General features: G+C 42.0%; 1 protein-coding gene across 1 annotated transcript in view; it reads right to left on the bottom strand.

The window, feature by feature from the left end:
- Positions 1 to 898: 898 nt before the first annotated feature.
- LOC126214882 (uncharacterized) overlaps positions 899 to 16,553 on the bottom strand; it is a 466,243-nt gene continuing 450,588 nt past the window's right edge. The window contains exons 4-5 of the mRNA XM_049941527.1: positions 8,703 to 8,893; positions 899 to 1,643 (exon numbers count right to left, since the gene is read on the bottom strand). Coding sequence (XP_049797484.1) covers positions 1,587 to 1,643; positions 8,703 to 8,893 — 248 coding nt within the window. The 3' untranslated portion in view covers positions 899 to 1,586. The remainder of the gene's footprint in view (positions 1,644 to 8,702; positions 8,894 to 16,553) is intronic.

Here is a 16,553-nt window from a genome sequence, read left to right on the forward strand (position 1 = left end):
AAATTCCCATTACAACTTTCTAGAACTTGTAGAGAGGAATGAGTAGATAAAACGCTGAATATATTCCTTAGGACCTTCTGGTGTCCACTACTGCTAGAACACAGTGTTCTAGCAGTAGTGGATACCAGAAGATCCTGAAGAAGATCCCAGCAGAGGGGTCGAAACGGGGATCATTTTAGGAGAAATAAGACACGTCCTAATAATCCAGAAGATTTTAACTTGAGCACATTATTGCTTATAACACGTAATCAGCCCTACTTATCTCTTTGTCTTAAACATTCCAGATAACTGAAATTTTGTATAAAGAATAAGTAGATCATATTAATTGAACATTTGTCTGAAATCGTTTGTAGGAAATCTGTGTGACGAATGGAAAAAAACAGATAATGAATTCGTGTTGTTTTTTATATGAGATGAATATGTGACTCAAACATTACTTTTCGAACGACATTGTGGTGGACCCTGGACCTCAATTTGAGACTCTTAACATAAATTGTAAGAATGCTGCACTCATGCTAAGAGAAATATGCTTTCATTTGTTGTTGGTGTGCTACAATGTAGTTAAAACTTGTATTCACATAATGTTTCTTAACATGTGCATTGTTCACAGAAAGAAGAGTCTAGTTAAACAGTGAAGAACTGTTTTTGTGTGAGGTACATTAACAGTGGTTATTTGTGCCAGATATCCCAATATTTGACTGGATACAGATATTTTACTATTTCTCCTTGGACATTCAATAGCAGATTATCTGTTTTCATTGTCAAGGTTCCTTCACAACACACCTACCATTCAGTTCTTTGAGCATATCATTAAGGGATCTTATTGTTCTGTACAACTTGGGTTCTATCAGTTGACATATTTTTACCTGGAATTGGAAGAATAATTCACACACATGGATTTATAAACTCGTCTTTTTATTGCACTTGTTTTTGACAAAGGTTAATCGAATTACAAGGAACACTTCATACATTCTACACATACTTTACTGGGTAAAGTGAAAGGACTGTACATAGTACCTAAGCGCACCTGTATGAAGCAGCAGAAGGAAATATTAGTGGTATCTCGTAATGCTAAGGGGTTTAACTTTACACTTGTTAATTTCTGTACATAAATTAAATCACCACTTAATTGATAACTACAGCGAATTTTACATGAAAGATGTTAATTGCGGATTTCAATATTGAGCCTAGTGAATGTGAAACCACTATCGGCTGCCTCCACTATTTGACTGGATCAGAATCAGCTGCAACTATATGTCTGTAACTTGAATTTTAGTAAGAGACAGTTACATGTGGTTTTGCTTTAGTCAGAAGCTCCAGGCAGCAGTAACAAAACATCTCCATGTCTGTTAATTCATTTCATGACAAAATATTTTGCCTGGAATGTTGGTTTCACATGCACCAGAAACTATGATATAGCGTTTTACAACAGCTTCACAGGATGCTACTTTATACATGTTTGTATGAGTAAGGGAAGAATGTAAGGTGCACAACAAAGACAGGCCTAACTTATTTGTTATTACATTATTGACACCAATAGGGGAGCACAGCAGAGCAGAGCAGAGACTGAGGAACAGCAGACAGCATTACTTGACTTCAACGGTTTGTGAGTCAGCTGGCTGTTGCTGGTATGCACGCTGCAGCTGAAACACACATTGTGAAATTTTAGTTGAAGAAGGTAAAATAAGATTAAAGAAAAGAGGTGGAAGAAAGAGGTGGAGAAAAGAGAGGACGATTTGAGAAGAAATAAGAGGATTTTAAAAAAGAGAAGTGGATTTGAGAGAATAAAAAAAAGAAGAGGTGAAAAGCAAAGAGAATTGGGCAAAACGTGGGATAAGAATGGAGAAGAGAACTGGAGAAAATGGGACTCGAAAAAAGAGGATTGAAGAAAAAACAAGAGGATTGCGGATAAGAGATGAGGATTCTAGAAAAGAGAAGAGGGTTGTAGAGAAGTGTGGGGATTGGAGAAAAAAAGGAGTAGAGGAAAGAGGGAAGAAGAAAGAGTGGAAAAGGAAAGAGGAGTGAAAGAAGCGAAGGGACACAAAACACATCGAAAATTTGTGATAATACTTCATAAGTATTAAAACATAGCTTATGAACTGCTAATAACACTAGCTAATACTGATATTGTAAACAGTAACTTAATGAATCTAAATTACAGCCTGTTCAAATGACTAATTCATCCTGTATGAATTCTTGTATTAACTACTAGTAAATCGCCAGCGCTGTGACCAATCGCTTTTCTTTTAGCAGGCCTCATTCCATGTGGAGTATGATGTTCATGTTGATTTGTATATTGTCATTCACATACATGGATTCATGTACATGCAGATTATGACTGTATAATTTCAACTGTTGTATGAGAAACTCAATTTTTTTATCAATATGCCGTGAGTGAGCTCAAAAAACAATCGTCTCATGTTGTTGTAGTCTGTTGTGTAAGAGGATTATAATTTCGTAAATGTATAGGGAAGAGACAGCTTCAGAATCTGAGTGTGCTGTTTCAACTCCCTCGTTCTACCCTACTGCCCCCTCTCAAAAAAAAAGTTGGGCTGAGGAGATTTGAAATAACCAAAATATATCTATTTTTTATGATGGGTCAACAGAATTTGATTTTCACTTTGAGATACAAAACTGCTTAATTTGTTCAGCCAAAGTATTACTATCCACAACTGATCTGAGGAAAATAGTCCGTCGCTTATTCCATAAAATGATGGTCGTGATTAACTAATATCCTGCCATTTCGACTGTTGACTAGCAGGCTGATATTTCTCTAATGTTTCCGTAACAGTTGTTTTGAACATGCTGGTATTATTTTCTTGAGAATCAGGTTTATCAGACTTTCTTTTCTTTTTTGATGATTCTCACCATTTTTTTGCATAAGATGATGTTGGATTAAACTGCAGAAATCTCGATGGGCTACATATCTCGTTTGATTCAAACAAACTGAAAGCGAACGTTGCGAAATTAATGTGGAACTATTTTTCTAAATCGTGTATACAAATTTTGAAAGGTCCACTTTTAATTTGTTTGGATCAGAGCAGATATCGATGGGAGGCAATGAAAACCTCGTAACTCCATCTGTCTGTGACAACTCGCAATTCCTGTAACCAGGAACTCCATTATCAGAGAGATTTGAAAGTGCATGGACTTCTCCAGTTAGTCAATAACTAAGCTTCTACTGTATAGTTAGAAGTGTAGCAACTTTCTGTATCACTGTATATTATTTTTTAAGAAACCGTTTTTGCCTACAAAATGTAACAAAATGGAGTTACGAGGTTTACAGTCCTACCACCGATGTGTAGCCTATTGAACGGTTTTGCAATCCTGAAATGTGATAATGGAAAAAATAAACAACTATCAAAAAACTATTTGCTGCTAATTCGTTATAAATTACCTTGAGTTTCAACAACTGTAGTGTTCTAATACGTTCAGAAAGGACAAGAATTATTTACTAATGTTAGCACGAGGATGAAACCAGTGGCGAGCCGAGCGTCGGCTTGAACATCCGAAAATGTGTCTCGGGTTGAGTACACCGCAACCGCTTCGCTCTCTCACCCACGAGTTTCTCCCGGGCTGCATCGGATCCGTGGGCCGCTGATTGCTCTATGGAATCGGGAGGCGACCAACATCACTCGCGAACTGGAGCATCTTCTCAGCATACAATGGCCGCAGTACGCTCACATTCATATGGACGGCTCTAAACCTGCGGCGGGTAACGGATGCGCCTTCTTTTTCGCGTCGAGTGGCGCCTGCGAAATGTTTGCGCTACCACGTGAATCTTCTGTCTACACGGCGGAGCTACTGGCCGTCAGCGAAGCTATTCATTATGGTACCCGGATATTCAAGATCGTCCTGATACTTACGGACTCTGAAAGTGTGCTGCAGAATTTGAAACATCCCGCGTTTGATAAACAAATCAACAGGTATGTTTCGGACGTCTTGGCGGCCATTAGAGACGCACTGAGCTTGGGCATTTCCGTTGAATTACTCTGGATTAGGACATCGTGGCATTCTTCATAACGAAGCTGTTGGCCGCGTTGTCAAGAGCAGTATTACAGGAGGTCACTTACGCCCAACGCCGATCGCTTGTTCACAGGTATCGCATCGATGATACAGAGGGCTGCTTTAGCGTTTAGTATCTCTCAGCACTCTAAGGGCGGCTAAATGGTGGCCATACAACCGAACATCTCTTCTCGCCCATGGTTCGTCTCGGATGATGATGATGTTTCGTAGGGCGCTCAACATCATGGTCATCAGAATTCTGGAAACCCCCCCCCCCTCCCCCAGACTGTGGCTAAGCCATGTCTCCGCAATATCCTTTCTTTCAGGAGTGCTAGTTCTGCAAGGTTCGCAGGAGAGCTTCTGTAAAGATTGGAAAGTAGGGGACGAGGTACTGGCAGAATTGAAGCTGTGAGGATGGGGCGTGAGTCGTGCTTGGGTAGCTCAGATGATAAAGCACTTGCCCGCGAAAGGCAAATGTCCCGAGTTCGAGTGTCGGTCCGGCACACAGTTTTAATCTGACAGGAAGTTTGATCATGGTCATCACTTACAAGTTCCCAATCTTTCTGTTTCCACTCTCGCCACGTCTTGAATGGTGATGAGATGAGGACAACACAAACAGCCAGTCCCCGGGCGGAGAAAATCCCCGACCCGGCCGGGAATTGAACCCGGGACCCAGTGGTCGAGAGACGGCAATGCTAGCCACAAGACCATGAGCTGCGCAAGGTTCACCCCAGTGCAGCTTCATAGATGTCACGTGAGTTCTACCATTCGAATGAGGTTGGTTGAACATTATCACATCTGGGCACTGTGATAAGGGCACAACGGCAGTGGAAGAACTTAATCACATCATCTTGGCATGTTCCAAGTACACGACTGCACAATCTGACTAAAGAAACTGGTTGCGAGAGGCTCCCCCTCCCCACACCAATGTTCCTGTTTTACGCCATCGTTTTGATATATACAACTTGCTCAGGCCGGTATTACACTGACAAAGATATTGGACAAAGATATTTGATAGTGTAATAGGGACTTTGTCAAATGTCGTCCAATATTTGATCAAATCTAGGGCCTCGCTGTATATTTGATCAAATAAACCGCTTGTCTTCTGTTCACTGCAATGTGACATGTTACCACATGGAGCGCTAGCATCGCTGCAGCGTTCTGTCGTCTGTAGTGAGCCTGTCTTCTGAAGATGTAGCAGTTCTTATGTGAATATTGTGCTTTGTGATATGAGGATACACTTCATTGAGCACATACAGAAATGTATGCTCATCCATTCTTAAGTAATTGATGTACGACTTGACGTCTTCCACTTAAGCTCACGTAACAAGTTTTGTTGAATGATTTTATCGTGTCGTCGTAAAACCCACGGCTTCACCCAGATTAGATTAGTTTTTCGTTCCATAGATCCGTGCTGAGGAGATCCTCGTGGATGTGGAACATGTCGATTTTTTTAAAGCTGAAATAACAATACTAATAGTATGAATAAATACAATACATCATTTGTTTCTATTAAAAATTTCGCCAATGGAGTAGAAGGAGTTGGCCAGTAGTAAGTATTTCAGGCTGCTTTTAAACTGATCTTTATTTCTAACTAAATGTTTTATGTTTCCTGGCAAATTATTGGAGTGTTCCTGAGTAGTGGACCCCTTTTTGAACTAAAGTAAGTGCTTTTAAGTCCTTGTGCAGATCATTTTTGTTCCTGGTACTGTATGCATGAACTGAGCTGTTTGTTGGAAAAAAGAGATATATTATTTACAACAAATTTCATTAAGAAGTAAATATACTGAGAGGCAGTAGTTAGTATACCCAGTTCTTTGAAGAGGATTCTACAGGACGTCCGTGAATTTACTCCACAAATAATACGTATTACACGCTTTTGGACTCTGAAAACTTTTGTTTGACTTCAAGATTTATCCCAAAATATTATCCCATATGACATTATGGAATGAAAGTAGGCAAAGTATGCAAGCTTTTTCATTTTTATGTTGCCTACGTCTGCTAACACTCGAATTGCAATACAGATTTGTTAAGGCCTTTCTGCAGTTCTGTCGTGTGCTCCTCCCAACTGAATTTATTATCAAGTTGTAATCCCAGGACTTTTAAGACTGTCAACCTCGTATGTATGGTTCCATTTTTCCCCCACTTCTCTTCCGCATGTGCACACAATGCAATTGGGGTACGTACAACTGCTGAGGTTAATAACAAGTTGTTGTCAGCCATCTTGAACTTTGACGAAAAATTTGATGACAGTTGTAATACCCCTTCTAGCGCTACGTCAAAGATGTTTGTCAAATATATTGGACGGAATATTGGATCAAATCTTTGACAAAGAAATTTGATAGTGTAATACCGGCCTCACCGACTATTTGATAGACTCTGGCATTAAAATTTAATTTATGAGTTTCCGAGGTTTTCATTTTTAGTTGGCATCAGCCCGATTCGTAATCCAGTGCGTAATTTTGTGTTTTAATTTCCGCAAGACCTCTATTTGTACATTAAATTTTCATTATTGTTTTTTGTTTGTTAAAAAAATGGCTCTGAGCGCTATGGAACGCAACTGCTGAGGTCATCAGTCCTCTAGAACTTAGAACTACTTAAAGCTAACTAACCTAAGGACATCACACACACCCATCCCCGAGGCAGGACCGTAGCAGTCGCGCAGTTCCAGACTGTAGCGCCTAGAACCGCGCCGCCACACCAGCCGGCTTTTGTTTGTATCCGTATCCCGTTCCAACGACTGTCGGGTCTGGGTTGTTACTATTAGTTTGGTAGTGTTAGTTTCAGAGGATGGCTGGATGCCCATCCTGTCTTCACCCTGTACCCCCCTGGGATGGATATAGTGTACCCCAGCAGTCTGCGCCTAGTGTAAACCGTGAAATAGTGTGAACGTGTTGCAAACGTCTCGGAGCTGTGTAACTGAGGCGGGCGTGGGGACCAGCCCTGGTATTCACCTAGTGGGATGAGGAAAACCGCCTAAAAACCACATCCAGGCTGGCTGGGACACCGGCCCTTCGTCGTTAATCCGCCGGCGCACCTACCCGCGTCCAGGAAGCAGCGGATTAGCGCTCTCGGCTAATCTGGTTGGTTTTCATTATTGCTCTCTTGTGTATTTTATGTTACTCTTCCACTGGCACTATTGTACATACTGTTGGCTGTATTGTGTGTGTCATTTTGGGCTTTTCTTTTATGTTAAGTACACCTGTCTGTATGCTACACTTCCACATTGTTATATGATTATATTTGCAAATTTGTTTTTCAGCTATTTTTGTACTTATTGTATGATGTACGGAATTTGCCCTTCCATGTTTTGTCTTCTACTATAAGAGCATATGCGTGTTTGTCATAATGTTGCTGTATAGTGATGCTTGTAATTCTGCTCCAGTGTCATTGTCATCACTGCTGCTGGTTGTCTGGTGTTTGTTTAATTGCTCTTGTATTTTACTTTAACCCTTTCTGACCTGAAATTTTTCTGGAGCAAGAAAAATTTTTATTTGTACTTGCTCTTAGGTGACGTTTTTAATGATTTTAGATGCAAAATCAAAAAAGCAGTAACAATAGTATTCATTTGTACAGTGGAATATAACTAATCAACCGCTTCCATATATTCTGGTGGTCGCAAGCTGGTGCACACTACTACACTGACTAGTCGAAATTTTTATAGTGAAACATTTGTGCAAGATTTAAAGTCACTTAGTCTTGTACAAAAAGGTGTGCATTGTTCAGGAGCACACATTTTCAATAACTTGCCAACAGCCATAAAAAGCTTCACAACCAATGAAATTCAGTTTAAGAGAAGCCTAAAGGATTTATTGGTGGCCAACTCCTCCTACTCCAATGATGAATTTCTCAGTAGAACCAACTGATTTGTATATATATATATATATATATATATATATATATATATATATATATATATATATATATAAGTACAATATATATAGTTTTATATATATATATAAGTACAATCTAACTTCTGCACAATCTCAGTGCAGTAATGTGTTCATTGTAAATAAGTATTATAGTAGTTGTATTACACGTTTATTACCTAATAAATAAATAAAAAAACTTTTTATTTTAAATTCAGTGCATTAGTGTTTGTAAAATGATTCTTTCATATAGTGTTCATAAAAAAAATGATGATCATTCCACTTGGGACCTGTGGAATGGACATTAGCTTATTTGTTTGAGTTGTAAATATTTGTCTTGTATTGTTGTTTTTCTGACATGTTCTACATCCTGGAGGACCACCTCACTGCGGATCAATTGGAATGAAAGTAAATCTAATCTAAAAGAAAAGAAGATAGAAAGACTGAACACTCACAAGTGTGTACATGAGGTTTCCACTGGGGAAAAATATCTCTGTTACAACTAAGAGAAAGCAAAATGTAATGTACACAATTGTAGCCAGTGGGTTTGAAAGGGTTAAGAGTGTGTTTATGCTAACTTCGTAATTTTGTGCTATTCTGCTTTTTTGCGGTTGTACTTCTTTGGCATTTTATATCCGTTGCTGGCTGTGTGGTCTTGTAAGCCGAAGCCAAATTAAAGAAATGAAAAAAAAAAATGGGAATCAGGGTTGGTGATAGGTAGGGGGGGGGAGTGGGGAGGGATGTTTATTGGAGTTCTCAGGAAAGAAATGAAAATAGAAACCCAGCGTGGCGAGTCGCTGCCAGCTGGGAGTGACGAGCGGTGCTCACCCACTGCCGCAGGAAGGGCGAGAGGCGGAACCTCTGTGGGCTGGCCGCGTCGTCCAGCAGGGCCGCCGCCGCAGCCGCCTCCGCCACGGCCGCCGCCTCCTCCGCCCCCTCCACCCCCTCCGCACCAGGCTCCATGTCGGCGCGCTTTCCGTGGCCGCCGAAGCACGAGTGCCCGAAGGCCATGCACCCGCCTGCCGACACACAAACACGCCCACAGTCTCTCAAGCTGCAGCAGAATAATTTCTTACATCAATATAATGTACACTACTGGCCATTAAAATTGCTACACCAAGAAGAGATGCAGATGATAAAGGGGTATTCATTGGACAAATATATTATAGTAGAACTGACATGTGATTACATTTTCACGCAATTTGGGTGCATAGATTCTGAGAAATCAGTACCCCGAACAACCACCTATGACCGTAATAACAGCCTTGATACGCGTGGGCATTGAGTCAGACAGAGCCTGGATGGCTTGTACAGGTACAGCTGCCCATGCAGCTTCAACACGATAGCACAGTTCATCCAGAGTAGTGACTGGCGTATTGTGACGAGCCAGTAGCTCGGCCATCATTGACCAGACGTTTCCAGTTGGTGAGATATCTGGAAAATATGCTGGCCAGGGCAGCAGTCGAACATTTTCTGTATCCAGAAAGGCCCATATAGGACCTGCAACGTGCGGTCGTGCATTATCCTGCTCAAATGTAGGGTTTCGCAGGTATCGAATGAAGGGTAGAGCCACGGGTCGTAACACATCTGAAATGTAACGTCCACTGTTCAAAGTGCCATCAATGCGAACAAGAGGTGACCGCCACGTGTAACCGATGGCACCCCATACCATCACGCTGGGTGATATGCCAGTATGGCGATGACGAATACACGCTTCGAATGTGCGTTCACGACGATGTCACCAAACACGGATGCGATCATCATGATGCTGTAAACAGAACCTGGATTCATCCGAAAAAATGACGTTTTGGCATTCGTGCACCCAGGTTCGTCGTTGAGTACACCATCGCAGGCGCTCCTGTCTGTGATGCAGCGTCAAGGGTTAACCGCAGCCACAGTCTCCGAGCTGATAGTCCGTGCTGCTGCAAACGTCGTCGAACTGTTCGTGCAGATGGTTCTTGTCTTGCAAACGTCCCCGTCTGTTGACTCAGGGTTCGAGACGTGGCTGCACGATCCCTTACAGCCATGCGGATAGAATGCCTGTCATTTCGACTGCTAGTGATACGAGGCCGTTGGGATCCAGCACGGCGTTCCGTGTTACCCTCCTGAACCCACCGATTCCATATTATGCTAACAGTCACTGGATCTCGATCAACGCGAGCAGCAATGTCGCGATACGATAAACCGCAATCGCGATAGGCTACAATCCGACCTTTATCAAAGTGGCAAACGTGGTGGTACGCATTTCTCCCCCTTACACGAGGCATCAACTACGTTTCACCAGGCAACACCGGTCAACTGCTGTTTGTGTACGAGAAATCGGTTGGAAACTTTCCTCATGTCAGCACGTTGTAGGTGTCGTCACCGGCGCCAACCTTGTGTGCATACTCTGAAAAGCTAATCATTTGCATGTCACAGCATCTTCTGCCTGTCGGTTAAATTTCGCGTCTGTAGCACGTCATCTTCGTGGTGTAGCATTTTTAATCGCCAGTAGTGTAATTACTACAGAGATCTACAACACCACTTTCAGCTCAGTATCGCCATCCCCGTATCCGGTAATTAATACACAAATAGTTTCGTTACGTTCTACGAACTCTAGTTGAATGGATACTGATCATCATGAAAACAGTGCAACATGTCAATGAAATACGAGCAACGCTTAACAAGTAATCCAACACATCTTTTTCTCGCCCAGTTTCCGTCGAAAAAACGCGGAACTTGTTGTGGGACAACGTGGAATATTGCTGCTTCAGCCCCTGTAGTTTCATGAATTGCCGATAGGTGGCAGCGCTACACGTAGCCTTCAAAATGGCGTCTGTAATGGAGGTTCGTCCCAAGCAGAGACCTACGTTCCTTTTGGCTGAATGTCTACGGAGACCTAACAGTGAACAAAAGCACGGTGAGTCGTTGAGCGAGGTGTCTGTCATCCACTCCGTCTTCAGGCCACGAGTGGCCTACCGGGACCATCCGACCGCCGTGTCATCCGCGGAGGATGCGGATAGGAGGGGCATGGGGTCTCGTCGAGTAGCTCCTCAATTGGCATCACGAGGCTGAGTGCATCCCGAAAAATGGCAACAGTGCATGGCAGCTGGATGGTCACCCATCCAAGTGCCGCCCACGCCCAACAGCGCTGAACTTCGGTGATCACACGGGAACCGGTGTATCCACTGCGGCAAGGCCGTTGCCGAGGTGTCTGTCATCATCGAACAAAATCGGGCAAACGCGTCCGATCTCCTGCGTGCCGACCAGCCGCACACAGCTGTGACTCCCGCAACGTTAGAACGTGCGGACACTCTCATTCCATACGATGTGGCAATGCCTGTGTTATTCTGAATTACGGTTCCAAGTTCCCTTCAGACACTGCGGGAACTATAGCCGTTATGAAGTACATCAAACGTACTCGCAATTACGAATATGGACAACCGTCACCTGTAGAATGGAACGACGATGGTGCAAATTTGTGCCGGTCTGGGACTCGAACCCACAGTCAGAATCTCACACTTTGTGACTTTGGCCCAATGAGGGATGCACTCCGCGGAAAATGTGTACGTCGATTATCGGAACGTTGTCGATGCGGCAAGACGCTGGATTCGAAGTCGACCAGTAGAGGGGTACCATGTGGGCATACAGGCCGTCCCATTAAGGTGGTGTAAGGCCGTTGCATTCACTCTACAGCCACATCTACATGGATACTCTGCAAATCACATTTAAGTTCCTGGCAGACGGTTCATCGAACCACCTTCACAATTCTCTATTATTCCAATCTCTTATAGCGCGCGGAAAGAACGTACACCTACATCTTTCCGTACGGTCTCAGATTTCCCTTATTCCAAGCTGGTGATCGTTTCTTCCTGTGTAGGTTGGCGTCAACTATATATTTTCGCATTAGGAGGAGAAAGATGGTGATTGGAATTCCGTGAGAAGATTCCGTCGCAACGAAAAACGCCTTTCTTTTAATGATGTCCAGCCCTAATCCTGTATCATTTCAATGACACTCTCTCCCCTACTCGCGATAATACAAAACGCGCTGCACTTTTTTGAACTTTTTCAATTTACTCCGTCATTCCTATCTGGTAAGGATCCCACACAGCGCAGTTGTATTCTAAAAGAGGACGCACAAGCATAGTGTGGACAGTCTCCTTAGTAGGCCTGTTACATTTTCTAAGTGCCTGCCAATATAACGCAGTCTTTGGTTAGCCTTCCCCACAACATTTTTTATGTGTTCCTTCCAGTTTAAGTTGTTCGTGATTATAATACCTAGGTATTTAGTTGAATTTACAGCTTTGAGATTATACTGATTTATCGTGTAACCGAAGTTTAACGAGTTCCTTTTAGCACTCATGTGGATGACCTCACACTTTTCGTTATTTAGGGTCAACTGCCAATTTTCGCACCATTCACATACCCTTTCTAAAACGCTTTGCAATTTGTTTTTATCTTCTGATGACTTTATTAGTCGATAAACGACAGCGTCATCTGCAAACAACCTAAGACGGCTGCTCAGATTGTCTCCCAAATCGTTTATATAGGTGAGGAACATCAAAGGGCCTATAACATTACTTTGGGGAACTCCAGAAATCTGCTGTTTTACTCGATGACTTTCCGTCAGTTACAACGAACTGTGACGTCTCTGACAGGAAGTCACAAATCCAGTCACATAACTGAGACGATATTCCATAAGCACGCAATTTCACTATAAGCCGCTTGTGTGGTACCGTGTCAAAATGCTTCTGTAAATCGAGAAATACGGAATCTATCTGAAATCCCTTGTCAATAGCACTAAACACTTCATGTGAATAAAGAGCTGGTTGTGTTTCATAAGAAGGATGTTTTCTAAATCCATGTTGACTGTGTGTCAATAGACTGTTTTCTTCGAGGTAATTCATAATATTTGAACACAATATATGTTCCAAAATCGCGCTGCATATCGACGTTAACGATATGGGCCTGTAATTTAGTGGATTACTCCTACTACCTTTCTTGAATATTGGTGTGACCTATGCAACTTCCAGTCTTTGGGTACGGATCTTTCGTCGAGCGAACGGTTGTATATGATTGTCAAATATGGAGCTAATGCATCAGCATACTCTGAAAGGAACCTAATTGGTATACAGCCTGGGCAAGAATACTTGCTTTTATTAAATGATTTAAGTTGCTTCACTACTCCGAGGATATTTACTTCTACGTTACTCATGGTGGTAGCTGTTCTTGATGCGAATTCTGGAATATTTACTTCTTCTTTTGTGAAGATTATGTTGGAAAATAGGGTTTTGTGGTAAAGAGAATGGGGAATAATAAGATGTATTGGAATCCTGAATAAAACCAGCCTGCTTTCAGGAAAAAAAATGAATTGCGTTCTTATCGAACATCCCTTGTATGCATCATGCGGTCAAAAAGAGACTGAAATTAAAGTATTTCCATGTCCTCTGTAAGTAGGCTATTTAGGTTTTTATGTTAGTAACGCCACGTAGTGCTCTGTATGAAAATCGCTGACTGTGCTGTGTGCAGTCTGTGGCTGCTTGGCATTGTTGGAATATTCGCTATTGTAGTGTTGGGCAGTTGAATGTGAACAGCACGTAGCGTTGGGCAGTTGGAGGTGAGCCGCCAGCAGTGGTGGATGTGGAGAGAGAGAGAGAGAGAGAGAGAGAGAGAGAGAGAGAGAGAGAGGTGCCAGATATTTGAGAGCGGACAATCTAGACGTGTGTCCGCCAGAAAAACGAAATTTGTAAAGATGGTTGTCATGTATTGATAGATATACATGATGACTTTTGAACATTTTCAAGGTAAATGCATTGTTTGCTCTCTATCGAAATCTTTCATTTGCTAAGTATGCCTATCAGTAGTTAGTGACTTCAGTAGTTTGAATCTTTTATTTAGCTGGCAGTATTGGCGCTCGCTGTATTGCAGTAGTTCGAGTAACGAAGATTTTTGTAAGGTAAGTGATTCTTGAAAGGTATAATAGGTTATTGTTAGTGAGGGCCATTCTTTTGTAGGTATTATTGAAAGTCAGATTGCGTTGCGCTAAAAATATTGTTTGTCAGTTTATTGATGATCAGAATAAGTAAAGAGAAAACTGTTTGAGTACGTTGAGTTTTGCTCAGCTGTTTGAAAATCAAATAACGAAGAAGTTTACCAGCACAGTCATTCATAATTTTTCAAAGGGGATATTTCATGAGCGGCCTTCGAACGGAGAACCTTTTATCGCCCCTTGTATCTTGCACACCAGTCGGAATAATTTTGTCGTGGCTGTATCTCCCAACGATCTCAGTAATATTCTTATCTTTAGGGCCTGCCTTCTCTGGAAGTCTTCCATAAGCGCTACATAAAGATGACATGGAAATATTTTAATTTCAGTCTCTTTCTGACAGCATGTAGCGCTTATGGAAGACTTCGGTCACGAAAACTGACAACGGCTGGGAGAGCGGTGTGCTGACCACATGTCCCTCCATATCCGCATCCAGTGGCTGAGGATGACATGGCGGTCGGTCGTTCGGTACCATTTGCCCTTCCAAGGCCTGTTCGCTTGAAGTTTATTTTTTTTTTATCAGTTTCATAAGTCATGCTTGCAAAATAAACTAAAGTAAAGGAGGTGTGACCTTTGGCGATGGTGTCACTGTGAACATAGCCGGGATGACCGACCGACAGCTAGCGGAACACGAAGGAACGTTAGCTGATGCCGAATACAGTTCGCTCGTGCTCGCCTACGCTTTACACTAGACACAATTCTCGCTCTTTGATGCTCGTTCCCTCGTGTTCGGTCCGGTGTGAAACAGGCTTAACCCTCGCAATACCAGGTGGAGAGGGGCGGGGGCTGTTATAAGCCCACCTTTTGATAATATCGTAAGCCAAACTTTAAGTCTTTGTAGAGAATGTGACTTTTCACTTATACAACAAATGTCATATTCATACTTTTGGGTTCAGGATCCTTCTTACACATCTGTTTATCTTTAAGAGATATTGTAAAGAAAATTCAATGACAATGTAAATTCCGTTTTTATAATTTCTTTTGTTGTTGTCATAAAGTACACATCTCCTCGCAAATGTGTTGGTATTACTAAGAGTTGCTAACGGATATTTTCATGTTCTGGACCCTATTTGTACATCAGTACATATTAAAAAGTACGTTGTTAATGTATGTTAACTACAAGTAACGAAATTTTTTTTGTAGTGTGTATAGAAAGCGACACACCTTCCCTCTCCCTTCGTAGTACACGTTATAGAAAACGCGGTTGTATTTTTACAGTAAAGACCTATTCTCCAGCGCTTCATTTTCATTCGAATCGGATGAGAATAAGTTCTAATAAACGCTACACTCAAGAGTACCCTCTGCCACTTACCCCACCACCGTTGCAGTTGCAGAAAACTGCAACTATGGGTGTACAAGTTCCGCCATTACTCCGGAGAGGTTTGCACGGACCATAGTCTGATCAAAATTACTTGGTAACGACACTTCACGGGCTGGAGCCGGTTTCCTCCAATGACAGCACTCAACGTCACGACCGAACCGTTCGCCGTTGCTAAACTGCCACAACAATTGGGCCACTTACTTCCAGTTTACTGTCTGGCTTTACGTCTTGATGTGTTTGGATCCCTAATCCTGTGTCTGACCCTTCCATTTCGTATTTCATCATAAGTGAGAACCATAAGCGCGCTCGCACACACGATGCTAACGATGTACACGTGTTTCATACACAACACTAACCGAACATTCGAACACTGCAAGACCCTTCCGCACAAGACGTGATACAGTGTAACATATGCAGTTATTATAATCACGGAGATGGGTTTACATTAGAAATGTATTGCACGACATTAGGTGACACTTTGATGGCTGTAATAGGTTCGAAACTCGTGAAGAACAAAGAGAATTTTTATTCCTAAATCTAATCAAAAAACTATTATTATTTAATTAATTCATTTAAATGTAAGTTTTTAATTTCTGTAGGTTTGCAGCGTCATTTTCATTATCGTATTGACTTTTTATTTGCATTTATTTTTCTTCCTATCATTTTTTCATTTGCAATCTGCCAGTCGTCCATAATCTACAACCGAGTGCCGAACAGAAATGCTCATCAGTTGGTAAAAACGCAGTTCTTGCAGCCGTGTAAGGATAGTTTCAGATAACCAGTGAATGACACCGAGAAATTACAGTTCATTTTCTAGCTCTGAAACATATTTTTCTGTCCTGAGTTTGCTTGTAGAGGTTAGCTTTAAGCTCTGTAAATAAAGTGATCGCGATTCCAGTACAGCCGCAGATTACTGACCGCCGTTTTCTAGTATACATTACACATCAAGAGGTTGTGGTTAGGTTAGGACACGAGTTTAAATCCTGGGCTACAAAACGCGTTGTCTGCCGCAGTTCGGTCATCGGTCACTTTCAGATCAGCTATCAGCAGAGCATCTCGCTAAACCACTGGATATACCGAGCTGAACAATCCATCAATTTCTATCCCAGTCCGAGGACAGTGTTGCATGCTTCACGTGGCATAGGATTTCGCTTAATTCTATTGCTACACAGCGTCAAATGGTAGGGTGTGTAGCTCCAAACTGCTCAAATAAAAGCAGACATGATCGCTATAGATCGGCGTAAATGCTGGCTTCTAAATTCAAGGCACAAATATTGGACCCCAAAATCGAGCAAACTTAAGTAAAAACCCTTTTTTTTCTTTGTTTTAGAAA

The sequence above is a fragment of the Schistocerca nitens genome, chromosome 12, assembly GCF_023898315.1.
Source record: "Schistocerca nitens isolate TAMUIC-IGC-003100 chromosome 12, iqSchNite1.1, whole genome shotgun sequence".
In the NCBI taxonomy this organism is placed as follows: domain Eukaryota; kingdom Metazoa; phylum Arthropoda; class Insecta; order Orthoptera; family Acrididae; genus Schistocerca; species Schistocerca nitens.